Raw genomic sequence first — 26270 nt, forward strand, 5'->3', positions numbered from 1 at the left:
TTCACACCTGTGTCTGAACTATTCAGAAAAACCATGTGCAGAATTAATTTGATTCACATGCATTCACCCAGTCACACTACGATAAATCGCATTTTACAGAGATCCTATTAAGAGCTGGAAATGTATAAATAAACATAATTCATTGCCAGGTGTTACAGAGAACATGAGTTGAAGCCAGGTATCAGCATTCACAATGTTAATTAATTAGAGAACATTTTAAATCCCTCTCGGTGTGAGAATTAAGATTCAAAATTGACCGAGTAATCCTATCACATGCCTTTTTCCCCAGTCATCTTCTACATATATTCTGCTGACTATTACTCTTCAAAGAGGAAATGAAACCCGCTAATTCCTTTTAATGAAAAGCAACAACATACTGTAAGCACGCACACCAATCGCCACCATACTGAAGCAAAAACCTTCACTGTCAATACTGAATGTGTTGACACTTCCAAAAGAAATAGGCCATGGACAAAAATGAGATTTGGTCAGCATTTGTTCTGTCAAAATGCCCCTTAACAATATACCAAACCCTTATAATCTCAGGCTAATTGTTCTTTAGCTGATGTGACACTCTTGACTTGATTCTCAGATCAACAAAATATCAAACTGTTACTGTTTTCCTCTCCCTCCAACAGTAAAAGTCAGTACATTAACTCAAGTACTGTACTTAAGTCAGTGGTTCTCAAATTATTTCTGTCACGCCCCCCTTCAGAAGCCGAAAAAAGTTCATGCCCCCAACCCCCTAGCAGTAAAAGTGGATTTAATTTTAACAATCATTAGCAATACAGGCGAATGAAGGAAAGAAAAGATTCTGCAAGATAGCCATGCTAGCATCAGAGCACTTTTGTTTATGTCACCACATGATTCATATTCATGCAACTTTAGGTCCGCTCAACATCCACGCCGTGACTCTATGCCCCCAACTTTGATAACCACCGACTTAAGTACATTTTTGGGGTATTTGTACTTTTAATACATTAATTAATAAATAATTAATTTATTATTAAATTTATGTTGCTTTATACTTTATTTGGGCAAATATTGTACCTTTTAGTCAACTTCATTTATGTGACAGCTAGAGTTACTACTTACTTTGCAGACAAAACTTTAACTTACAAAACTAATGATCAGGACCTTTGACATCAGGGTCAGTTTACGAAAGATGAAGAGTGAAACAAAACAGTTGAGTGTGGTCTGTGGCTCAGGAAGAGCTTTGTCAAGTCAGAATATAAATCTGATGATGTGGGTTTGCAGACTATGAATTTATAACGAAGAAATTGCTGGTTGCATTCTAGCCTGGTTCCAGACCTCTGAATTATCACCCGCATCTCAGATCTGTTCAGCGATTTATGTAGGTCTGACATCGTGCCCATTTACAGCTGTTTCTCTCAGTTACTGACCAACAATTGACCAATCAGACCTTAGTCGGCAGGATTAAGAATGGGGACGTCATCTATCTACGTAGCTAGCTACCAGGCTACATCCATGAAAAATAGCAACAGAAAGATGGCGACAAGTGTAGGTGAGATCGACACAGTTGCACAAGTTGCTGTAACTTCCTTTACAGAAACAACTCTTAAATCAATATGTTTCCTTGATCAATGTGAAAAACTTTAATTGCTCCTAGCAACCGCTGTAGCAGCTTCCATGTCAACTGAAAATGGTGTATGTGGGACGAATACATAGTCCCCTCCCAACAAGAAATCGACTAACATGAAAACAACGTCAGGCTGAATGAATTAAGTGAAACATAATGGCAATTCAGTCTGATTATCAGTTGTTGCATTATGGGAAATGTAGGACCCAGCATTCGTGGAGCTTGACCCACACTGGGAACTAAATGTCAGAATATCTCAGCAACTACAACTTCGACCATTCTTTTTCTACTTCTCTCTTGTGAGTCTCTCAACTTTTTGGAAGTGTAATACTAAATTGCTGGAGTAACCCTTTAAAATGCTGTATTATACACTGTATTCATTCATTTAAAATGCTGTATTCAATTCAATGAATACTTAAACTTTTTGAAACTTTTTGCTCCTAATAATTCTGTACTTCTACTACTTGTTTAATGAATTATTGGATATTGGTACTTTTAGATCTCAATACCACCTCCACCACTGCAATCTTTAGATTTTGATTTTGAAAATTAATAATTTCTTTGCTGTCCGGTACTTCCTTCTTAGAATACAGGCGTAAAATGTCCAGCAGAGACCTTCGTGACGTGACCTGGCCAAGGTCAGCGGCTACCGAATGTTGACCCCTCACACCCAACTATGTGGCCCGGAGGAGTTTGGAGTGGGTGTGCCCTGCAATGATGTGCTCACAAAGTCCACAGTGTCCAGACAGTCCTGTGTGCACACCTAGTCCCACCCCTTCTCTCACCCCCTCAGTTGCCTACCTCTCTCCCTCCTTTGCTCCCCTGTACTCTTCTGCTCCTCTCCCGGGGTCAGTTACTCGTTTGAAGTTACTCCTCGAGAAGTTTTTTGGAGACGCTTTGCTCTGTCTGACGCTCATCCTTCACAGCCACCATGGTTCACAGCAGCAGTATCTGCAGATTCCTCCTCCTTGTGCTCCTAGGCCTCATGGTAGCCTTTGTACACACAGGTAAACCTCCTTTTGGTGTGATTGATATTTTTATTTAATTTCATTGGTTGCATGACAAATATGTAACCTCGCCTGTGTGTGCTGCAACTAATTATGGTAGAAATTTTCCAAGAAAGGGAAGACAAAGCATGCAAAAGCACAGTAGTAGAAAACATCTTTTGTTTTTTTTCCCCTAACGCTGTGTCTTTACATTTGTGCACTATTTTAGAATGGGTAAATTTAAGGTTTTATATTCTATTCTTCTTATTATTATTATTACTATTATTCTTATTATAGTTGTTTGCTTATCTTACTGTATTCGATTCATAGACTGATGTTTTTGTCCTCTGTAAGTATGAAATCAAAGATGTGTGTACACGTGTCATTTTTGCCCTCTTTTCCACACACACACACACATTCGCATGCCTGTATGTGTGAGTCTGCAGCCTGATGTAAATGATGCAGTTGTTGAGAGCTGTGAAAGCTGCTCTTTGACAAACAGGATGACTCAGTTGCTTTCATGATGCCTGATGTTCACATGAAACTGAATACCTGCTGCCCTCTGACTCAAGCTATAAAGCTGAATTAATTCTGTGTAGTATCAGTTTGACGTAGTGAAACGCCCAAAAGTGTGGAGTTTATTTCATGTAAGTGTAGAAATTTTGAGGTAGTAATAAGAATGATTCTGTCTTCATCTGTGAACATTTTATGTGATGTACAAAGCGTTTACACCTAACACCAACCGGTTCTTAGCACAAGTGGTATTTAAGACTTGACAGATCAGCACACTCACTGGTCTACCTTTCACTTTCACTTACTTCTGTCTGTATTTCTATGTTCCTCTTTGTGACATCTCACAAATCAACTTGAAAAAGGCACTGGACACAGTAGAGCAGATCTCAGGCCCAGAGGTCACAGTAGAGGTCAAGGGGGCAATGGGATGACAGGGATATAGCAAGTCCACAATGTCCTCCCTGTGCTGTGAAAAAAGAAAAAACATAGCTTTGAAGTGTCACCTCTTACATGGGATACAAAACCTACTGTGGTAGAAAAAAATGCTCTGGGCCAAAACACTATGTCATGGTTTCTCACACTGAGGTGCTATGACTTGCCTACACCTTTATAAAAGTATCTCTTCTTACTTTGGACTGTACAATTTTAAGGTGGAAACATATTTTTAATGCAACACTCAGGAAAATTAATTTCCCATTTATAGAGTTCAAACACAGCCAAGAGAAATGTTATTAAGAACGACTGCATTCAGCTTGGCTGTGTAGTGAGTCTCCACTCTGCAGCCATCTCTTATCTGTCTGTCGTGAGTGATGTGGCTGTCACGTACAGTGTTGTTTTCAAGTAGTGTCATCAGGTCGTGTTGACCACGACACCAACCTACTGACTGAACCAGCATGATATGCAGCCCCGATGGTTGACGCAACATGAGAAACAAACCGAAACGTGTCAAATAAGAAGTTTAAGCAACACAGTGTCATAATTACTCACACACTCTCTCCTTGATCTTCCTCAAAATGGCTGATAAAGTGTGCGAGACGCAGAGCCTTGTGCTAGAGAAGGGTTCATCACTAGTTTTGTAACTGGACATGGAGGCCAATTCTAGCAACCTAGCCCCATTCCTACTCTCCTAGTTTTAGAATAAAACACAATGGTCATTTGTCAAATATTTTACAAAGGAAAATGCGGTCACCACTTGTGGAAGTCAAAGAGGTTAAAGCAAGGACAAACGACACTACCGATGTCATGTTTGGGATGTGTCGCTCGTGGTTTAGATGCTTGGCCAGGTTGCTTTTCACACACACCCGTGTGCGCGCTTTGTCATCTCTCTGGCTGGTGTGAAATCCTGACTGAAGAGGCCTGAGGTACCAACAAATGGCCTTCTGTGTTTTTAGTGTCTGAAATCAGCCTTCAAACAGCCAAAAAGGATTACAAATTTGTTGTGATACAATAAACAAGCTGCCATATCTGAGACCGTTTCAGCACATTATCATCATGTGTTGCAGTTGAGCGTGCGTTAAAAAGTCGTAAGCGAACAAGAAGAGAAGTTGAAATAATAAGTCATGGAAAAACTAATATCTAGCTAAAAGTAATGAATAAACAGTTGAAAATATTGAGCTAACAGTTAAGTTGGAACATGACGATGAAGGGGTGCTTGCTCATTTGATAGGGCTGTGGGGGTACATCAGACAACAGAAGTTGGGAACCACCGACCTAGGTAGCTGTCAGCTGAGAATAATAGTTTTTCTAGAGGCTTCAGTTGATGTTAATTCCATTAAACAGAAATTTCAAGCTCGAGTGAACCCCTCCTCGTGGAAACAAACGCCAACGGAAAACATCATGTTATTATTTTTTGCCTTCCTATTAAATCAAGCTGTCCAGAAGGCACAGCCTTTTACACACAGGGACTATTTAATAAACAAGTTTGTTTGACATCCAGTGCCCAGCCGGTGCCTGGTTTGGGCCTGGCCGGTTGTTACCGGTTGCAGCCCGGCCGCCCTCCGCGACCGCACAAGCTACCTTTTGTGAGCTCGGCTGAAGGCCTCATTGATGGCTGAGCTGGCCAGAGGCCCGGGCCTCCAAACCTCCAGCCAGCTACAGGACAGGAAGCTGCACACGACTCAGAGTCAACACAGCAGCATCAAAATACTCACATCAGAAGTGCATATCAGAATTGCTGATGTGAAACACTTGAGATTATATCATATGCACTAATTTCTTATTAATCATAACATGTATTCAGCTCTTTGAGAGAGAATAATATGAGGCTTCTTTGATAATGCCATAGAAAAGACAACCGAGATGTAAAACAGGGTGAAGGAGTTTACTGAGGGCGTCAGAGGCTACAAAATAAATATGTAGCATTAAATAAACTGAGTGTAAATATGTTTGGATTACGGTTTTGTTGGTATGCGTCAAGTTGTGGATAGGATAAGTGAATCAGTGAGTGGGTGGGCGTGTGTGTGACGAGTTTATTTTTTCAGGGGAGATGAAGATCAAATTTTCATCCTTTTCCTCTGGATATCAAAAGAAAAGCTGTGCAGCCGTTCAGATACCATCACGATGGCAGCAACCACAATCACAGTCATGTTTGTGGTTTCTCTTCAAAATGAGCATTTCCGGGAATCTAGGTTCTAAAAGTTGTCTTAGGAAACAGAAATGTGGCCTAGAAAGAGACTTTGTTTCTCTGGCTGCTGTGGAGGTGTGAAAAGTCTCAGGGTAACTTCATGCTCAGACGAGAGGAATGTCAAAAGACAATTTGGGATGGAAAGAGAACAGACAATCGATTGGCAGAGGACAAGAGAGCAAAGAGTTGTACAGAACCTGAGCTTCATGCACTAGTTAGCAAATCACTTTCTCTCCTACAAACTGTTAAACAGATCTACTACTCCACTGAGATAATTAACCAAACCTTGGCTCAATTAGTTTTTTAGACAATAGACAAGCTTGGTTAAACCCTTGGGCAAAAGAGAAACATGTCTGTAGCTCAAACGGACAAAATGTTCATCCTCTACAAAGACATCCTTATGCCCAGGCCCGAGCCGTAGTGAGACAGAGAGAGGCTGTTGGAGCCATTACATACGGGGCCATGTATGCAGCTCTGCATCCCCAAGGCCTCAGCGCCCAGAGAAAAGTCAAACAGAGCCATTAGCAAAGCCGTGCGCCTCGTCTGTGAAATTACTGCCTTAAGAAAACACACAGTAAGTCAATACTGCACAGCAGGCAGTCTTTGGCAGTACAGGGATTAAGTGACTTTTTTCTTGGTCTGCAGAGACAGCTGCAGACCCTGCCTCAACAACCAGGGACAACCAGGACACCATGTCTGGAGAGCCACCCAGTGACGTCACCACCAAAGACCCTTTCCAGGACATGACGGAGCAGCCCTTCACCTTCGACTACGAGGACACCACACACTCCCAGCCCATGGACGAGGAGGAAGGTGAACCTGACACTTGATCTAGCATTTCAGAGCCACCAAATTTGTGTCAATCTTATGTATTCAAGTGATTAAAACTGCATCTCTTTATGTGTGTTTGTGTGTGTGTGCGTGCAGGGGTACTGGGGCCAGGGGCCATCACAGCCATTGTTATAGCAGTTTTCCTTGGAGCATCAGTCCTCCTCGCCCTCATTGTCATCACGCTCAGGAAGTTCACCACCTCCTAGAGTGAATACATCCCATCTTGTGTGTGTGTGTGTGTGTGTGTGTGTATGTGTGTGTGTGTGTGTGTGTGTATGTTTGTATGTCATGAGTGTGTCAGCGTTTCTCTTTTGCCTCTCATCTCAATTTCTCAACTCTTAACTCGCTCCTTGTCTTTCTTTCAAAGATGAGTTGTGTCTTTTGCTTTTCTGTAGATGCTAAAAAAATGTGGCAGGTCCCTTGACTGACTATTTACAGATGTACTCCTGTAAACACTCTTAGTTGTTGCTCAACATGTCCACTTGTTACTAAAGGTATAATGTTAGAACTGGCTGGCTCTTCCAGTGGAAATCATAGCATGTCCATGTCCATTTTTCTTCTTTCTTTTTAAGGTCTTACATGCATGCTCTAAAGGGTTTTTAACGTTTGTGGGCTGTTTGTCTTGAGAGTTTGATGTGAAGTGTCCTGCATGTCTTTGCCTTTATTTGTACATGAAGTGTGTGTGTGTATTTGTGTGCTTTTGTTAGTCCGTGCCTTACTTTTTTTCTTTCAATAAGAAAGTTATTTGAGATTTATGTGCCTACAGATGAGGTTTGTATTAGTCTTTCACAATGATTTTAACTTGTGCCAAAATAATTTCTAAAATATTCCCTTGGTGTCACCCGTGTACAAGTTTCGAAGTTTGTATTGCACCATTTACAAACATTTGTGGAGTCAAAATAAGAAGAAAACATTTTTAAAAAGGCTTCTTCGATGAATGTAAACAGGGTATTTGGGTTGTTTGTTTTACCTGCAGAGCAAATATAAAGTTAGAGCGTGGATGAATGTGTGTTCGCACTCAAGTGAGTGTTTGTAGTTTTTTGTTGTTGTTTTATTTGGGGGGATATTTTAGTAAAATTATTGTCTTTTTTCTATACGCCTCAGAGTCCTCAGTACTTCAGCCATTCAGCTGGATGTTGCCGTGGTAATGTCACTGCCCAATTATTTTGTTTGAGATTTAAGTTGAATAAATAAATCATATGCCAAAACGTCTGTGACTGCTGCGTTTTTTTTTTTTTTTTTACCACATTACCAGAGTCAACACAGTGAAGAGAATGATATTTATGGAGGATTTCTTTAAATGTCTTAATTATTATAACCATGTCTTTTTTGTAAGTTAGCATTGAGGTACTGTAATGCCAAACCTAGTGATAAAAAATAGACTGATACAAAATAGACAAGTCATGTTTTCACAAAAGATGACAAAGTGCCTGCACAACATTCATTTTTCATTTTCTGTAGTTTGTAATCTTTGCCTATAGTTGCGACAAATCATAACCACATTATTACTATATAATTGAAATCCCTTTATTCTATTGCTGTTTGTGTTGTGTTAAAATGTACTTAAATAAATACATTGATATAAAAGAAAATGCAGCAGCATATGTTAATTTTAAAAAGACGTGTGTCTATACAAAAGAAATCCATCCAAGCCCTTAGGGTCCCAAAACACAGAGGAGAATGTAATTTTAAGTGAGAAGAAATTTGAGTTTATCTATAGAGACCACTGGCCTCACTTCAGTCACAACAGTAGGTGGCAGTGTGGCTGGCAGCTTCATTTTCATTTACAGAAAGAAGGTTATAGTTTTCCATAAAATGAAAGTGTCATCTTACAGTAATGTGCCCTAAACCATTCCAATTCAAAAACATTTCTCTGCTGACTGATGAGGATTTAAGTTCAAAGTGTCCTCCACAAACATCGTCATTAACAAGTCTCGTTTTTCATCTCTAAAAAAGGGGGCAACATCTTTCTCACACTTTAAATACAGTTATTTCACCACCTGAAACCAGGAAACCCTCAAATGTTATCAGCCTAAATCTGCTTCTGCAGCTTCACAGACTTAAAGGAACGCTTTGAATGCCTTTCAGTCTTTCTTTTTGAGAAGAAGACTGACTTCCACAGACGCTCAGAACTAATACCAGCACAAATAAGATCAGATTTGATTTGATAATCATCTCAACCTCCTGACACTTATTAAACACCTACATTCACGAGATGCAGTGAACACAACGTATGTGACTTAACTGTTGTATAGTGATGGAAATTCCAGTCTGAGGAAATATAATACCACAATCTAACAGAAATACTTGTGGTGTTAGCCAATACTACAGTTTCCTCAATTGTATTTCTGTTTATACAGTTTACACTGTTTAAGTTTGTGTCCATATTTGATATTTGTCTTTATAGTCTTTCATCTAATCTTTAGCCACACAAGGGACGTGGTTTTTCGTCCCAGTCTGACGGTCCACAACTTTGGTCCAGACTGAAATATCTCAAAGACTACTGGATGGTTTAAGATAAAATTTTGTACAGACATTCATCGTCCCTAGAGAATGAACCCTACTGACTGTTGATCCCCTGACTTTTCCCTTTTGCCACCAACAAGCCAACATTTCAATTTATCCAATACTTTGGTTTATGACCAAATACCTGTAAAACTATTGACATTCCCATCAGTCACAGCTGTGTGTTAGCAATTAACACACTAATTAGCAAAGGTTAGCATTTTTAACTAAAATGGTGAACATGGTAAACATTATACCTGCTAAACATCAGCATGTTGGCACTGTCATTGTGAGCATGTTAGCATGCTGATGTTAGCATTTAGCTCAAAGCATTGCTGTGTATATGCACAGTCTCCCAAAGCCAATGGCACGTCTGTAGACTCTCAGTCTTGTTTCTTCAATTATTCATGTTGATTCATGTATGAATTTGAATGAAGTCTTTTTATCTTTTGTTTTAATACTATTATTAGGGCTGCAACTAATTTTCATTCGATTATTTTCATTATCGATTAGTTTGCAGATTATTCTTTGATTAATCAATTAATCATTTAGTCTATGAAATGTCAAAAAATAGTGAAATAATGCCCATCACAATTTCTCAGAGCCCAAAGTGATGTCTTTAAATGTCTTGTTTTGCCCGAGCAGCGGTTCAAACAAAATGATATTCAGTTTACAACGATAAAAAAGAAAGAGAAGCAGCAAATCATCACATTTTAGATTTAATCAATGAATTGTTCCAGCTGTAATTATTGTATTTTTTATGTGTTTATGAAACACTTCTCGGCACTTACAAAGCACAACACAAACAACACATGTATGCATTATGAGTATCATTCACATACTGTTGATTTCTTCAGGTGTTACAAATACAAATTAAATCTTTTGTTCTAGCAGTTTGCAGTGATCATGCATGCATGTATCTTTAAAAATGCATACTAGATTAAGAACTGCGGGACGAATTCACCGCTGCTTTGATTTTAAACGGCTACAATGCACATGGCATGATGTGTGGCATGAATCAGGAAGTGGTAATGAAACAACAAAGCCAGAGAAAGCAGAAGTGTGTCTGGCACAGTGCAGACAGTCAGACAGACACACTGAACGTTCCACTGAGAGACTGGCATCCGTGAGGTAAGAGCACAACTACATTTCACATTTTCCACTGTACAAGATCCCTAACAGCAAAACAGTGCCAGGTTAAGACTTTTTAAGGGTTGCAGTTAACGACGAACCAAACGTGTGTGTAGCACTTTTGTTTAAATGTTTAAATTACAAGCCAGACTTTTATTGCAAATACTCTAAAATGAGAAGATTTAAGTAACGAATAAGTGTAAAGGAATTACAAAATATTAATTAATTTTATTGGGAACGACATTGAACTAATTGGAAAGGGCCTCAATCTTGATCACTTATATGAGCCAGCAACATACAGTGTATATATCTGCCAAAATTATTGTCACTTTTATCATCTTGGAGGTCAAGTGGATGTTTTATTTATTTATTTTTTTTCTTCTAGATGCACGGCCACAGAGTTCAGAGATATGATTTTGGTTTTTCTCTGTACAACCATTGTGTTATAACAGCTTGGGGTTTCTTTGTCACGAGCTGACATTTTCCTCTAGAGACGACTGCAGAGTAACTCCAGGTTCCACAAAAGACCTGATTCTTTGTATTAAAATCTCTAAACTCTCAGATCCTTAAGGGACTCGTGTGTTTAATAAAGACAGGTGCACTGGAAAGGTCCAACAGCCAGTGAAAACACATAGCTATGTTGCTGCAGGTGCCTAATCTGATAGATCAAGAGTCAAGATTAAGATATTTCTTTTCAAATCTAAATTAAATTAAAAGTCTAAATAATTCATCAATTTACTTCAACATATACCTGATGTATTACTTCTAATTTAAACTTACAATGAACATTTAGAGCATGTGATTTAAACTAATACAACATGTTCTCTTGGTGTTTTTGGCCTTTACATCAGAAAGCAGATACAAAAAACTAGTTCTCAGCTAGTGAACTCACACAACTGAGAGGTTTCAAGTGGCTTGATACAGGAGCATATCTGTGTGGGAACAAAGAGTAATGACAGGAAAGACAAGTTCACTTTGAAATCCTGACAAAGCTGTTGAAATTAAATCAAATCAAATCTACATTCCCTGCAGCAGCGGCAGCGACACCATGACAAGCAACTGTTCATTTGAAGAGGTGGACAACCTGATGAGATATCTGGAGCTGGTCATCTACATCCCCATATTCCCCTTTGGTCTGATCCTTAATGTTGTAGCTCTGTTAGTGTTCTGCATCTTTCTGCAAAAATGGATGGAGTCAACTATCTACATGACCAGCTTGGCTCTGATGGACCTGCTCCTCCTCTTCCCTCTTCCCTTCAAAATGCACGCCACCACTCACCACTGGCCGGCCTACCTCCAACCTCTCTGTTCAGTCTTGGAAAGCCTGTATTTTGTTGGGATATACGGCAGCATCTACACCATCATGTGCATAGCTGTAGACCGATGGTTGGCTATCTGTCACCCGTTCAAAGCCAAGCAACTGCGTTCACCCAAAGCGGCTCTGGGGACCTGCATGGGGGTCTGGGTGCTGGTGCTGGTTGTGATCACTCCAATCATCTATCGCTTCAGGCAGGCCGGGGAGACGGACTTCCACTGCTTCCACAGGTTTTCAGAGAATGGCTGGAGTCCTCAAGTGATCATATGTCTGCAGTTGTTTGGGTTCCTGGTGCCTGCGCTGGTGGTGGTTTACTGTTCGGTCCAGACCATCTGGGTGCTTCAGCAGTCCGGCAAGCGTAGCCCCAGGAGCCGAGCCTGCGTGAAGATCATCTACAGCAGTCTGAGTGCCTTCCTGGTGCCTTTCACCCCCAGCCACCTGGGCATCCTCCTGCAGTTCCTGGTGAGATCAACTGCAAATTAATTTTAAGCAAACTGAACTGAGTGATGAAAGCTAAACAATCTCACCTCAAGGCCCATTTAGTAGCTGTTCTGGAGCTTTCGATCACATTACATAATCTTCATCACCAAATGGGGTTTTGCCCAGCTCTCATGGAATTGTAAATGTTTAAATTTCTGTTTTTTTCTGACCACTTGAAGGACTTCTCATGGATTTTATTCCAAAACACAATATATCCATAAAAATGTATCAAGCAATGTCTAAAAAAATCATAATTCATTTTGCAATTAACAAATGATCGAAATGACTTAAGATGACTTCTATCTTATACTAAATCAGGTCCACGAGAAAGGGAATGGATTCCCAAATCACTTTACTGGAGCAGTGTGCCTTGATTGTTTTGGGGGGAAATTATTGGCTTTCCCATGAACAGTCAGTATTTGCCAACCCGTGCATCAGGAGCACCTTCTTTGTGTTACATCGCTGTCAGAAGTAGCGCTGCCTGCCTTGTTTTTTACACTACATCAAACAAACTACTTAACTTTTATAGCAACAGGCATACAGGGCAGGGCTGTGACCAGGATATTAAGTATTTTTTGCCTGGTTTGGTTAGAAAAATGACAAACCAGTAGGCTTATGGTTACACTATTTGATCATTTTCTGACACATTTCTTAAGTGACTAATTTCTTAAGGTCTTTTTTTTATGTAAATGTTACAAAAATATGTGCATGAAAACAAAAAAGCAGCCAATTTAACCGGTATTATAATACGTGGTATCTGTGACCATTTCATTTCAGCCACAACAAAAAAAGGCTATATAGAATTATAAAAGATCCTGACATCCTGGATCCGAGGCATACATTTGAAAGAATAAGTCAAACTAATCACTGACGTTGTCCTGGACAACTGTTTTAGCACCTGTTTTTCATCAAAATTGAAAGCAACACATAATAACAGATTGTTTAAATGAGGAAATGCTGAGGACATGACCTCAGTGTCCTCAGTGGTGTATCTCAGTTACAGCCCTGATACTCGGATGGTTGGTATAATCTTTATTTAAATGTAAGAGATCTCATCTGGAACAAAATCATTACTACAGAGTTCGACAATATAACAACATGTAACAAGTACAGATGATGTACGAAGAGATCATCTTCAGAAAAGATAAGAACATGCAAAACTACAGCAGAGCCTACTGGGTTACCTCTAGTGTTATTATAAGATTTTAAGATTTTCATGCGTGTAGGGAGGATGGCTGACTGATGTTTCTCTGTGCTCAACTCCAGGTGCACCAAGGAGTGATTCAGGACTGCGGCAACAAGACCAGGATCAGCCTGTTCATACAGATAGCCATGTGCCTGTCCAACATCACCTGCTGTCTGGACGCCCTGTGCTACTACTTCATCGCTCATGAGGTGAGGAGCACCAAAAGCACCTTCAGGCTGTCAATGATCAGCCAAAGAAGAGCCACCTTCAGCTCTTCAGAGGTCTAAACACAGGACAAAGACAATTCAAGTAAAAACATAATTTGTCCTCAGAGCACTGCTGGTAGTGAATACAAGCGCTGGCTTCTTGAGTTTTAGCTAGGCAGCGAAACTGAAAAAGGGCCAGTGTTGTTTCCAGTAGGTGATTTAGGCAAATGTGGCAAGCACTAAGAGCAAGGTGTGGAAATGAAGCAGGTTAGAGTGCAATCTCAATTAACCACAGTGCTGAGAGTAAAGCTACAGTGTTGTATAGGGAGAAGATCTGACGAGCAGTGATATATGATTTGGTCCAGTGACAGGAAGCCGGTAGGCACCTCTGTAACCTCAAAGAGCTAAACCAAACGTTGCAAAAACAATGTGACTTATTTCTAAAATGATTTAAGGAAGAGCTTGTGAGATGGCTCAAAGCACACTCGGGTCACCTAGTCGTGCACACTGACAATGAGTGAGAAACTGATGCGGTGTACGATTCATTTTAAAACAGTAAAACTGGGCACCAGCAGCTCATTGCAGAGTTTTGTAATCTGTGCTCAAGAAGTCGAGTCTGTTCTGAAGCCGTCATTAAAGACAACACCAACCATCTGAGATCAGGGCCGATACATTTCAGACCAATATGGCTCAATAAATACAATTAGTAAATTGTGAAACTTCTTATAAGACACAACTAATTATGATAATAATCATAGGATTATTTATAAAGCATCTCACATATATAAAATGCAGATTTATATAAAAAGTCAAATTAAAATGTTCATTTAAACATTCATAATATACATATTTCCATATTTACGTATCTAGTACATGAATAAATCACGATCTGTAAATCTCACAAAGACACCAACCAATTGTGATCTTGAAACACATGAATGTAATTAATTAGCATTCATTAATAATTATTTAGAATTACTATCTTAATAACAGGTTTTTATAAACTTTAAATGACAAAACGTTTCATTACTGTCTTAATTGCTGATGTTTTCTTAGTTTGGTTCTTTGGCACATTGTGACTGAAGAAATATTACTTACTTCTAATACAAGTAAGTATATCTATCATTGATTAATAAGTTACTGTAAATATAGCATCAGAAATATATGTAACAAATAAATTCTGGGTATTCTCACATTTTTGAGAATTTGATGCTGAGACATTAATTAAAATTACATTTCTGTATCCATCCTGTAAATTAATATGTAAATAAAGCCTAAGGCTGAGTGGCAAAGATTTTCTACTTGTATAGATTTAAAATTGATCTCTGACTTTATTAATGCAATCTCAAATAATGTTCAGGGGATTATAACACATTTCTTATGATTGTCCTAATATGACAAAGGAGGCAAGTTCGGCTGAAAGTTTTATGAATGCAAACCGACTGACTGTTTTTTTCTAAATGTATTCTTACTTATCAACTTCCTTAGACTCACCACATTGCATAAATATGGTCATGACATATGTAAATATAATTTTATATGTACTTTTTATTTGAATTGTTTATTTTTTGTAGCTTCAAACATGTGCAATAATATTATTAAAGTTGTTAAAAGCCAACTGTTAATGGCAGTCAGCCTGACCTCTGTACTACAAGACTGTTAAGGAGACTATTTTGATATTCGTTTGTTTACAAGAGGACATAGGAGTTATGTGAATGCAGTTAAAGCTAAACCCAAATGGAAAGTTGTACATGTAGTACATGAAGCCGCTCTCTGTCTTATTTTGCTCATGTTGAACAGAGTCAACTCGTGGTAACAGTGGAAAGTGTTCATAAGTCTACACATCACCCGATTATATTATTGCTGTTTTTATTGTACAAAATAATCAGTGTAAAGCTCTCTTCTGAAACCAGAAACAAGTCATAAAACTGTTGTGTTTTGGTTTACTTGCATTACTTGTGTCTTGTTACTTTCATTTTGCACTATCCTCCTCTTTGTTAAGTTTCAATGTTATTTGTTTGGGCTTAATTCCGTTTAGTTTCTGTTTGTTTTTATTTCTGTTTCTGTCATTTTTCTCAAGTGAAATTTGTTTTTGTGAAACCATGGAGCATCTTCATCTGGTCTTTTTCTGTTCTTTTGTGCAACTGGTCTGTAAAATAAAGAAAGCCCAGACAAAAACATAATGATGTAAAATGACTATTTATCAGAGCAAAGCCCTCTACAAAAGGATAGTGTAGATTTTGTTGACTCACAGAAGGTGTTTGTATTTTTATAGCATAAGTTTTATTTCTATGGCTGATGTCTGTTCTGAAACTTAAAGCTCACATTTATGTTAGACATGACACATGGATCAATTTGGCCTTTGAAGAAAATTGCAGAAATAATTCATTTACTCAACGTTTCTCAACAACTGGCAAGACATCAATTTCGAAACCAAAATTTTCCTCTTCCATTTTTCAAGTACAGCTAACCACAAGAGATTTATCTTGTGATGTGCGTTACATTCACCACAATGAAGCTGCAGTTTAATGTTCTGTACAAACAATCATCCACACATCCTAAGCAACACATTAAAATACGGGTAGCATGTCCCACAGAAACAGAACTGATCAGGGCTGTGCCAATGTCCCAGTTACATTATGTCTTTACTTCACAAAGGAAAAATACAGTCTTTGTTCTCCTTAACAATTTTTACATGTCAGAACATTGTTAGCACAATCTCCAATTATTCCAACCCATAATTTGCAGATTGATAATGTGTATGTGTTACTGAAACTGATACTGATGAACATTCAAAAGACAAAAAGAAAGTTTGATCATTTATTCTTAAAGCAGCAAGATATTGCAAGAAAAATCGACTGTACAGCAAAATAAGGTATCCAAGACGATGAAATATGAGCACATATCACGGGTCTCTCTCAACAGAGACTTATTTGATCCAGGTTGCACATTAGAAAGACACCCCAAAGTTGGGACAAATCAACATTGTAGAGATTATAATGCCAAGATAGGAAGGACTGGGAACTGGCAAGAGCTAAAGACAACAGGCAAATCCAAGAGGAGGAAGAGCAAGACAAAAATCATTTTGTTTTAGCCTTTGATATCATCTACAGTAAAAAGCATTCTTTCTAAATATTTTATAAATCCTTAACAATAAGCATAGCATCGCTGACTGCAGACTTTGGTTCCTTCTGTCCCTCTAAAGCACTGCTACTAATTACAGTCTAAAGCTATTATATCCAAGGAGTAGGAAAGTGTGATACCAAAGGAAATGATTGTTCACAAAACAAGTCGATTTCAGATAAAAATCTATGCATGTAACAATATGTTCAAAATCATTTTACATTATATATTGCTTAGGAACAATCAAAGTTATATACACCATTCATTAATGATATAAACCAACAAAGAAACGTCTAAACTACATGAGGTATGTTTTGCCATTTTCTGACATTCAAAACAAAATAAAATAACAACCGAGAAACGGATATTAACACGAGTGCACAGTGCAAGCAGCTTCCAAGAATCCTTACCACCACCCACAGTGCACTGGGTTACCAAATAACAATAAGGACGAGTCTAAAATGAAACTAAATTAAGTCGTCTGATGAAAATGTCACAAACTGGCACACATTAACATCTTACGCACAACATGACAAGCTACAGATATATCCAAACACATTTCATCCAAATATACAGACTATCTGAATAAAAAAGACATTAACATTGTGCGTGAACAATAAAAGAGCATTTCCAACTCGAGACAAAAAAACAAATATTTCAACTGAAACAAAACTGTTGGACAAATACTCGCTCTTAAAGTGCAGTTAAAAGCCTAAAGAATTCAAGAGGTATGGTTTGGAATTGGCTTCAGTGTTAGATGGCTGTGATTTCCGCCTCAGATTTAGACCCTGTCGCAGATGATGGTCTCAACCACAAAGGTGTTTTCGAAGTGACGGATGCTGTGGCACTTCTTTGTCTCGCGGCGCTCAATACCTGGAAGAGAGAAGACACATTCAGAAAATCTGTTCAGTACTGAAAGTGGAGGTTTGCAGTGTTCATTACACTTCTATTGCTACCGTGCCTGCGAGCAAAGTCTATTTTGAATCAATTGTGGGGATCCCTGCAAACCACATCCATATATGTACTCAGGGGAAGTTTGTTGCATCATTTCTAACGCTCTCGCTCCAATCAAAAGGCAGCAACAACAGAGATAACACTCATGTGCATCACTACCTCCTACATAGTGTGTGGATGTGTCCACTGCACTACGAGTGACTCACATAGCAGGAAGTTCCCAGGCTGCGCCCACATATACACACACAGATATGATACTCAGGCTGCCGGGCTGTTAGAGGAGGATTTTACACTGCGGACACACTGTCTGAAATGTCCACTAGGAAGCCCCTATTTGGTTCTGGTTGTATTTGTTTTCTGCAAGGTCACTCGCTCTCTGTTTGCTCCTACACACCAAAACTGAACACTGCATCCCCTGTGACTCACCGGAGGAATACTTTCCTCCGTGAGTTCAGAGAGCTCACAGTGACCCAGCACATGTCACATGACTCAACATCTCACAAGACTTGGTGTGAAAGAGGGTGACAAATTAGCAGACGTAACCCAGCACTCATCCCTCATATTGCCTGAGTAGATCGTAAAAGGAAGTGGATGTGTGCACTCACGTCTGCGCTGGTTGCGGCGTCTGAGGCGGTAGGTTTCTTTGCCGTAGCAGAGCCTGTGAATGAACGGGCCCAGCTGCCTCATGTTCCTCACCCTACCCGTCACCACCATCTCCTCCTGGATGATGTAAGTCTGAGGAAGGTACGTCCCTCTCTGTGGCAAAGAGACACAAATTAATCACTCAGTCGATCTGTTTGTGGGAGGAACACTGCAGACAGGAAGGTGGAAAGATGCAGTCCTTCACTCTCTCACACAGCCATTTATCTCTAACAATGCTTTCACAACAGCTTCACTGGTGACATCAACAGCGACTGTAGTGAGTGCCTCACCTTGACGTTGACGAGCAGCTCCCACAGGTTCCGTGGAGGCATCACCAAGGTTGTGTTCAGCTCAGTGATGTAGCATTTGTCCAGAGCAATGTCATGATAAGCTGTGAGGCCCTGGAATCAATAACAAAAATGTTAAAGCCTAAGCCATAAGGAAACACTTTAACAAGAGAATGTAATGAGAGCAAACCAGTGAACACATGGATGCCTTAACCTACCCTCTGAAAGTCGTGGATGATATCAGCAGGGTCACTGCCTCCAAAGTGTGGCACAGGTACACTGATCTGTTCGTAGTTGTCGTCAAGATAGATGCCGACATTCTCCTCGAGTTCTTGCCGGCCCCTCAGAGGAGCGTACACAGAGTCCTCAAAGACAACCCGGCAGTGGAACAAGCTGTCTTCTGGGATCTGCTAATGGGACGCAACAGAGCTGAGTTAGCATGTGAAGTGACTTTAGATTCTATCTTTTTTTGTTGTTGTTTGTTTTACATTTTCGTTCATTAACAGTCTGTGCCACTGGGTTCAGGATATAATGTAAGAAAAGGGAGGTAGAGTGAACTGACCTGAGGTATAAAGTAGTAGCGATAGATGTAGATAGAGGCCAGCACTAGTCCTGACATGAAGACCAACAGGCCAAAGGTGAGGCAGCAGAGGCCGTTTGGAAAAGGCTTCTTGGGCCTGACAGGAAGAACCAGCTGCTCCTGTAAAGAGAAACGCAGTTCGGTTAGAAGACAAGTCAGGATCGACAAGGAAGGAAAAGTCAGATAGATAGCCAGGAGATTGTGGTGTGAACTGGATCTTTTGGGAGGGTATTTTGTAAAACATATAGTTTTATTTTCAATTCTAGTTACGGCCACAAGTTTATGATGGAGTATCAGTGGACAAAATGTCCTCTCACGCTGCCATGCTTTAAAATACAAAGTCCAAATCGTAACAGAATTAATTCTGACAAGAGGCAGATGCCAAGTCGTTAGTCAAGCAAGGAGATCTGGTAGACGTAGGACGGACTGGAATGAGGCATGCCCGATGCCCACCCACAGTCTCTCAGTCAATCTGCTGCCTTTCCCTACTACTGTTGCTATGGAGAGCGGAAGTAGAGAGAACAGACAGTGCCAGGCTCTGACGAAGATGCTGGCACGTGGCCATCTGGGTCTATTCTTAGAGGCCTACTTCCACACTCCATATTTGCAGTTAGCTAGCACCCTCAGTGGGAGTCAAAATGAGAACAATTGCGTGGAGCAGGAGTCCCTCAGTAGAGGCGGCCATATTAATAGAACTACACACATTGGCTCTGACGCCTAGCCTACTGTCGCAGCCAATCTGAATCCACACAGCCTTCAAGATCATGTCTTATTCGTCTGCTGACGTAACAAACAGGTGAAGAAATGTGTTTGCAGACGTGATGGATGCGTCATCAAGTGGTATTCATTGTATACAGTGTGCTGGGGGAAAAAAACATGAGACTTAGACAGGCGTACATCCATTGTGTGCCAGATATCTAATGTTTAACTCCTGGGAGGTAGTCCAGAACGGAAGCTAAGAGAAACTGGACTTATTGTGACATGCCTGACTGGCTAAATATTTAATTTAAGCCATGCTACAATCTCAGAGATAACATGATCAGGCTAATTTAAGATAAGATGCCGTCATGTGCACAATAAACTACTCTATCTATCTATCTATCTATCTATCTATCTATCTATCTATCTATCTATCTATCAACTTTAAAGCACAGTTTCATTCTGTTCAAAATGTTGTAACACCAGTTGAGCCCTATGTTTGAGAATTAGAGGCTGAAAATTAAGGACCTGGGAGCTGCCATGTTGCAGTGTAGTTTTGTCATTGTAACAAAATTAGATGTTCAGTTCCTTTCTGAACCCCCTGGTCCTTCAAATGAACCTTCAAATGAAAATCTACTATAGATCCTATTCATAGAATACAGGAATACCTAAAGTATAATAAAACTGGAGTATTTGTCCATATTTTTGCTCCTGAGTTTTTATGCCAATAGACAATTTTGAGAGAGAATAAAAAGATAAGATGCCTTTAGACCCTGCACACTATTTATATACAACACACAGTAATCCTGGATTACCACTCTCACTCACAGGCTCTCAGGACTCACGTGGCATAACACCTCGTGATGTAACTGACTGGTGCAGTGACCACTCTGCTGCCCATACTGATAAAAAGGGGAGATTTTTATTTTCTGTTTGCGTACTTTATGAACCACTTTTGGTGTCACATTCTGCTGAAGGCTCACACACAGGACAACCATCTGCAGCGTGTCCTCGCGGTGGCCAAACAAGGTGGCGTAATGTCAACATCCCCCAGGCTGGGATGGCCTGCAATGTTGGGTCTATACCCTTGTTATTATAACATTATCGCATAATAAGCTGTCCTATGGTAACTGCACCAGCAAAAGCAATCTAATAAACTGCAATACGTGGTGTGATTTTCAACCATTCAGTTGCATTAAGGTTATAGTAAAAGAAAACGCATGCAATATATTATTTTAAGCATATACTGCCTTATGTTTGTATATAAAATTGTTTGCATAATTAAATAGATCATAGATTACCAGTATAAATCCCATCAAGTGACATGATGATACATCGACAGACAAATCAAACATTACAACCGGGAATAAACAGAACGTTAATCTACTTAGTTATAACACATGCAAAAGGAGTATATGCTACTCGTGCTATACTGAGACACAAGACAAATAGACAAAGAAACACGAAGTGTGCACACTCACGTGAGCCTGAGGTATAATGATCTTCTCTTCATCGTTCTCTTTTTCAGGCTTCTGCGCCGAAACTGTCTGGAAAGTGATCTTCACCATGTTTGTTTGTTCAGTGTATATTTGCTTTATCTCGTATCTGATTTTAGTGCGCTGGTTTCATCCACCGAGCCGGGAACATTATATAGCAGCGGACCACTCTCGCCCCCGGGGTTCAGTGACATCAGAAGAGCGTCTTCTCTGACGAACATGCGTTGTGTGGGTCTGAAGGAAAAGCCGCCTCGCCGCTGTCAAAATAAGAGTCCGAGTCCGGCTAAAACGTTTAAATTTAACACATAATACACAGTTCGTGGGCTCTTTGTTAAACAAATGAATATACTTGAACATTTATAGCTGTTTAGGATGAAAAATTCAAAATGAATCTCCTGTGAGTTGATATTAAACTACATCGTGCCCTTATTCTGAAGGCAAGTGCCAGATATGGTAGTGTTTTCCGTATTTTATTTAAAGCTGCATCTCCTGTTCTCAACACTATCATCCGGAAATGTAAAGATGTTTCAAACTCTCAGCCAGCTACTAGACTGCAATAAAGTTATCACTAGGTCACTACTAGTGATAATAATAAGAATTATACCAATGATACTACTACCACTAATAATAATAGTAATGACTGTTTGCACTTATTTATGGGCTCATCACGGCATGTAATGCATACAGTGTTGTACAGTACAGTGTGTACTGTGAATTATCTGTGCCTTGGTTTGGGCAATTCATGTATATTTTAATGTAATGCAATATAATGGAGTCTTTAGTATGTATACACCTGTAAGTGGACCTTAAAGCAAAAACATTTCTAAAATAGGTCACTGCATGTGGTTACAAAATGGGGTATTAGTGCTGTAGATATCGTCCTGGACGAATGAGGGACTACACCGTCTTAGTGCTGTAGATAATTTAAATATTTAAGAATTATTTTACAAAATCTAATCCAAAGTCTATTCATGAATAAAACTTTTAAACAGTGGATCACTGCAAACCCCTCAAAATGCAAATTACACAACACATGCAAATTTGCACAGAAATGCACATGGCTCTCTTCACCATATGTGAACAGTCATGACAGTGTGTCCATATGACTCACTACAGACATAAGCCACACAGTGTGTTACATTTGAACTATATAGGACATTTGAGTTGATGATACAATTACATTTTCTGAAAAGCTCTACAAATTATACCAGAATAGGCAATGGAAACATGTCATGAAACCTTCCAAATACAGGAATGACCTATTTTTCTGTTTGTCACTACAATAGAGCCAGTACTGTTTGAGGCTGCTTGTTCATCAGGCTACAAGCTCTTACACTCTTTACACATGAGAGTAATGTACTTGACAAATGGCTCATATCTTCCAATTCACATTAGTTTTTTTTTTTTTAGTGGAGCACTAGCTTAGTCCTCATAAGTGGACTGATAGCTCACAATCAAGCTTGAAATAGGCCCACCTGACTAATGATGCAATGTGAGAATTGGCAGATATATAGCCTATAGTGGTGACACAATAAAAGAGTGCTTAAGAAAGTTAACATTAAAGGTTAAATGTTGTGTGTTGTTTTTGTTTTTTTGCAAGAAGAGCTTGATATACTGGAATAACCTACATGTAAATGATTGTTTAATTGTTTTTAGAGCAGTCTAGAGTGTTTGTTGTCATGCATTTCTATCCAAGATAAATGTTAATGATTATTTCCACCGATTTACTTGGTTATATCTCATTTGTTTCAGCTGTGGCTACAGAAGTTGTGGCCATTGTTTTGGGCCCTTTTCTTGTAGAATGTATCTCAGCAGTTTATGTTTTTAATCTGTATGTAGGTTAATACCATCTTTATATACAGTCAATGGTTCAGACTGAAGTTGGGGACACAAGCTAACATGACCACTGATGATTGGCGGGTACGAGCGTTGCGCGCCCTCGATGTGTCTTGCTCTCGTAGCCAGTTCATCCATTCACATGTAAATGAACCGTCATATATACCTAGTACATACCCCCTCGGAGCAGCATTAAGGAGCCAAGTCTCTCTGCAAGCTTTGTTGGTCGCTGGGATCGCCCGGCCATCTGTCCCACCCATTGACACGCTGTAACGGCTCTTAGGATTACACACCAACCTCCAGTCCAGTGGGCTTCTGGCAGCGCCTGGGTTAAACTTCAACAACATGGCCCCCATCCGTAGCAACACAAACGGAATGGACAGAGGTGATAACTGCAGTGGGATAAAATCTGACAGAAAGGTAAGGGCCTGTGTAAGCACTTACTGCCAGTATTTCTGTTTTAACTTGGCTGATAACTGACAAAGTAACTCCATTGTCCTTACTGATTTGGCAGATGAGGAAACCTCTGGTCGAGAAGAAAAGAAGGGCTCGCATCAATGAAAGTTTACAAGAACTCAGAGTTCTCATCGCGGATGCAGACGTAAGATAATATGTGTTATATTTTTAGGCCCCTGTTTCATGTAGTGTTGTTCCTCAAAATGAACTAAACTGATGTCTTGTTTTAGCTAGCTTGCGTTGCCAGCGCTTGTTGCTTACGCTTTTTTGTCAACCGCTGCAGTTAGAATCAAAGATGGAGAATGCCGAAGTGCTGGAGATGACAGTGAAACGTGTGGAGAGCATCCTGCAAAACCGGGCTCAAGGTATTATATATTTACGTTTACTTTAGAGTACGCCATTAACTTTCATTAACAGTTAATTAAATATTTTACTTTGATGAACCTAAACTAGCACATTACTTACATGCCATTCTTCCGCCGAACAATATAGTTCTTTAAAACTAACCTACGCATTAATTAATAACGGTTAGCGCATTAATATTCTAATCAACTGTACTGCGGCCACAGGTGCGCGTGTGCATCTTCGAGCGCAGCTCAGCCAATCAGAACAGAGAGCTCGACGTTTGTAACTGACCGTTTGCAGTTGAATTTTGCTAACTGAGCTAACGGTTATTTTATTGTATCTATCCGTAGAAATGGACGCCGTGAACCGGGAGGCCTGTGAGCGGTTTGCTGCAGGCTACATCCAGTGTATGCATGACGTGCACACTTTTGTGTCCAGCTGTCCTGGGATTGACCCAGCAGTAGCCGCGGAGCTGTTGAACCACCTCCTGGAGAGCATGCCCCTGAACGACGAAGACCGCCTCCGGGTGATGCTGCCGGACACGGTGGCAGAGTATCCCCGCAGTAACAGCACCTGGTCCCTGTCAGAGAGCATGTACACGGTTCTGGTGTCCCCAGCCCCCTCCACCACCTCCACCGATGACCTCTGCTCTGACCTGGATGAGACTGACTCAGAGCATAGTCATGTTTCTTCTTCAGAGGAGGCTGACAGCCAGGATGTGTTGAGCTTGCCCTCATTAACGTACTCCAAGTCAATGTGGAGACCATGGTAGATCATTTTAAAAAAAGGAACAGCATGTTTTAAACCACAGTAGATGATTTAATGCTTTGTGTTAGGATGTTTTGTGGGGTAGGCCTCAGTACATGACAAAAACACTACTGAGATGACAACTTTGAAACTTGTTGAAAGGCATCTGAGAAGCTCTTTGTGTAATTATTGGGGAACTACAAATAAACTAAAATGTATTTAATAAATAAAGTATGTAATTAAATCTGTTTTGCAGAGGTCAGAGACATGTAGGGTCTTCATTTGGAAGTGTATTGGACTTGTATGGGCCTGCCTTCAGTGAAGGGGTAAACGCATATGTAAATATTGTTGAATATGACTGGGCTGTATAGAAGATAGCTAGAAACGCATTGTTAGTTGTGTGTAAATTATTTTTTATGTAGGATGTCTTTAACTTTGTATTTATAAGTGTCAAATGACATTTAGTAGGCTACCTCACCTAAAAAGTTTCAATAAATATCTTTTTGACAAACTACTTGTTTTAAATTCTATTTGTGCAGCAGCTTCCTATTTTTTTAAAAAATGAAGCCACATTTCACACACAAGGATCCCACTATCCACCCACCCACGGCTGTTTTCAAGATATTAGTTATTACTCGGCAATTGTGGGCCATTTGTGTGCACTCTCTCTCCAAGATCCTTTAACACATCGTAGGCATTTGTGAGGTGTGAAATGAGTAATCCACTCCTTATATAGGCCTAGTTGTGGACTTGACAAATGGGTTTTATAACGCTACTTGACTTTAGCTTTTTTTTTGATGTTACAGTTTTAAATTAACATAGGAACAAATAACTTGCTCAGTCATGGAACTGGGCTCTAACTAACAAAGCCACCACAAGCATTATTTTATCAACCGATCAGTTTGTATTGAGTGTAGGCTATATCAGCTATATTGTACTGTATTACACTGTATATGGGGTTTTCATGCAGGGCAACAAAAATTTTTTTTTGCCATCTGTAAAATCTGTAATACCATCCTATAGGGGGTCAAGATTCCCATGCTAATTCAGAGAGACACTTGAAAGCTTGTGTCTGCATGACCTCTGTGGTCCTGGTGAGAGCCTCAGACGTGGTTCTGCCTCTGGACCATCAGCTGCACAACCACAAATGAATAAGAAAAGACAGCAATCCTGAACCCAGCCTGAATCTATCTCTAGTCAGAGGCCCCTCCTCTGGTGTTTCTGTGATGTTCACTCCCAAGTGTCACTTCTTACACTGTCCACAGTCTTAAAAACACCCGTACTGAGAGGGAAAAAGATTAATATACAAAGCCTTGAATTATGGTGGAGCATTTCTCCTATTTAGCATTACATATCTCTAGTGTTTGAAAGTCACTACGTCCTCAAGTGCTTTAATTAAGTATAATTCTTAGATAGCTACTTGTACTTTATATGTTTATTTTATGCCACCCCACTTCATTTCAGTTAGATTACGATTGTTCAAACAAAACAATGATCAATCTATAAAATGTGATTCATTATTATAGATTAAACTGCAACAGTATTTAAAGTAGTTAAAATTAGCTCGACCAGCTACAACATACTTTACTTGAGTATTTCCATTTTATGCTACTTTATACTTCCACTTCACTACATACCTGAGGGAAGTGTTATACTTTTTACTCCACTACATTTATCTGACAGCTGCAGCTAAATTACTTTTGAGGTAAGGTTGAGACTTTTGTAGGTA

The 26270-nt window shown here is 39.7% G+C and overlaps 4 protein-coding genes and 1 long non-coding RNA gene across 8 annotated transcripts; 3 read left to right on the forward strand and 2 right to left on the reverse strand.

Moving 5' to 3' along the window:
- The first annotated feature begins 116 nt into the window (after positions 1–116).
- snorc (secondary ossification center associated regulator of chondrocyte maturation) lies at positions 117–7761 on the forward strand. 2 transcript variants are annotated; one of them, XM_044220114.1, is made up of 3 exons: positions 117–2607; positions 6368–6535; positions 6650–7761. In XM_044220114.1, the coding sequence occupies exons 1-3, from the start codon at positions 2532–2534 to the stop codon at positions 6757–6759; spliced, it is 354 nt and encodes a 117-aa protein (XP_044076049.1). In that variant the 5' UTR covers positions 117–2531; the 3' UTR covers positions 6760–7761. The 2 variants fall into 2 exon arrangements, with proteins under 2 accessions (XP_044076049.1, XP_044076050.1); XM_044220115.1 differs by having other exon boundaries at positions 6374–6535.
- Positions 7762–9768: 2007 nt separating this feature from the next.
- LOC122886721 (G-protein coupled receptor 55) lies at positions 9769–16777 on the forward strand. 2 transcript variants are annotated; one of them, XM_044219247.1, is made up of 3 exons: positions 9769–10189; positions 11222–11966; positions 13251–16777. In XM_044219247.1, exons 1-3 carry the CDS (start codon positions 9969–9971, stop codon positions 13455–13457), a joined length of 1173 nt encoding a protein of 390 aa, XP_044075182.1. In that variant the 5' UTR covers positions 9769–9968; the 3' UTR covers positions 13458–16777. The 2 variants fall into 2 exon arrangements, with proteins under 2 accessions (XP_044075182.1, XP_044075183.1); XM_044219248.1 differs by having other exon boundaries at positions 9773–11966.
- itm2cb (integral membrane protein 2Cb) lies at positions 16184–21390 on the reverse strand. Of its 2 annotated transcripts, none has more exons than XM_044219251.1 (6): positions 21143–21390; positions 18945–19082; positions 18601–18789; positions 18386–18496; positions 18059–18209; positions 16184–17372 (listed from the first exon to the last, which is right to left on the reverse strand). In XM_044219251.1, exons 1-6 carry the CDS (start codon positions 21227–21229, stop codon positions 17281–17283), a joined length of 768 nt encoding a protein of 255 aa, XP_044075186.1. In that variant the 5' UTR covers positions 21230–21390; the 3' UTR covers positions 16184–17280. The 2 variants fall into 2 exon arrangements, with proteins under 2 accessions (XP_044075186.1, XP_044075184.1); XM_044219249.1 differs by having other exon boundaries at positions 18601–18792; positions 21143–21386.
- Positions 21391–22942: 1552 nt separating this feature from the next.
- On the reverse strand, positions 22943–23637 carry LOC122886724. Its single transcript, XR_006380416.1, has 2 exons — positions 23497–23637; positions 22943–23402 (listed from the first exon to the last, which is right to left on the reverse strand). It is a non-coding gene; the product is annotated as an uncharacterized LOC122886724 (long non-coding RNA).
- hes6 (hes family bHLH transcription factor 6) lies at positions 23276–25055 on the forward strand. The gene is made up of 4 exons (XM_044219252.1): positions 23276–23413; positions 23508–23594; positions 23733–23814; positions 24145–25055. Exons 1-4 carry the CDS (start codon positions 23339–23341, stop codon positions 24564–24566), a joined length of 666 nt encoding a protein of 221 aa, XP_044075187.1. The 5' UTR covers positions 23276–23338; the 3' UTR covers positions 24567–25055.
- The last annotated feature ends 1215 nt before the right edge of the window (positions 25056–26270 follow it).

Source organism: Siniperca chuatsi, linkage group LG13 (genome assembly GCF_020085105.1).
Source record: "Siniperca chuatsi isolate FFG_IHB_CAS linkage group LG13, ASM2008510v1, whole genome shotgun sequence".
In the NCBI taxonomy this organism is placed as follows: domain Eukaryota; kingdom Metazoa; phylum Chordata; class Actinopteri; order Centrarchiformes; family Sinipercidae; genus Siniperca; species Siniperca chuatsi.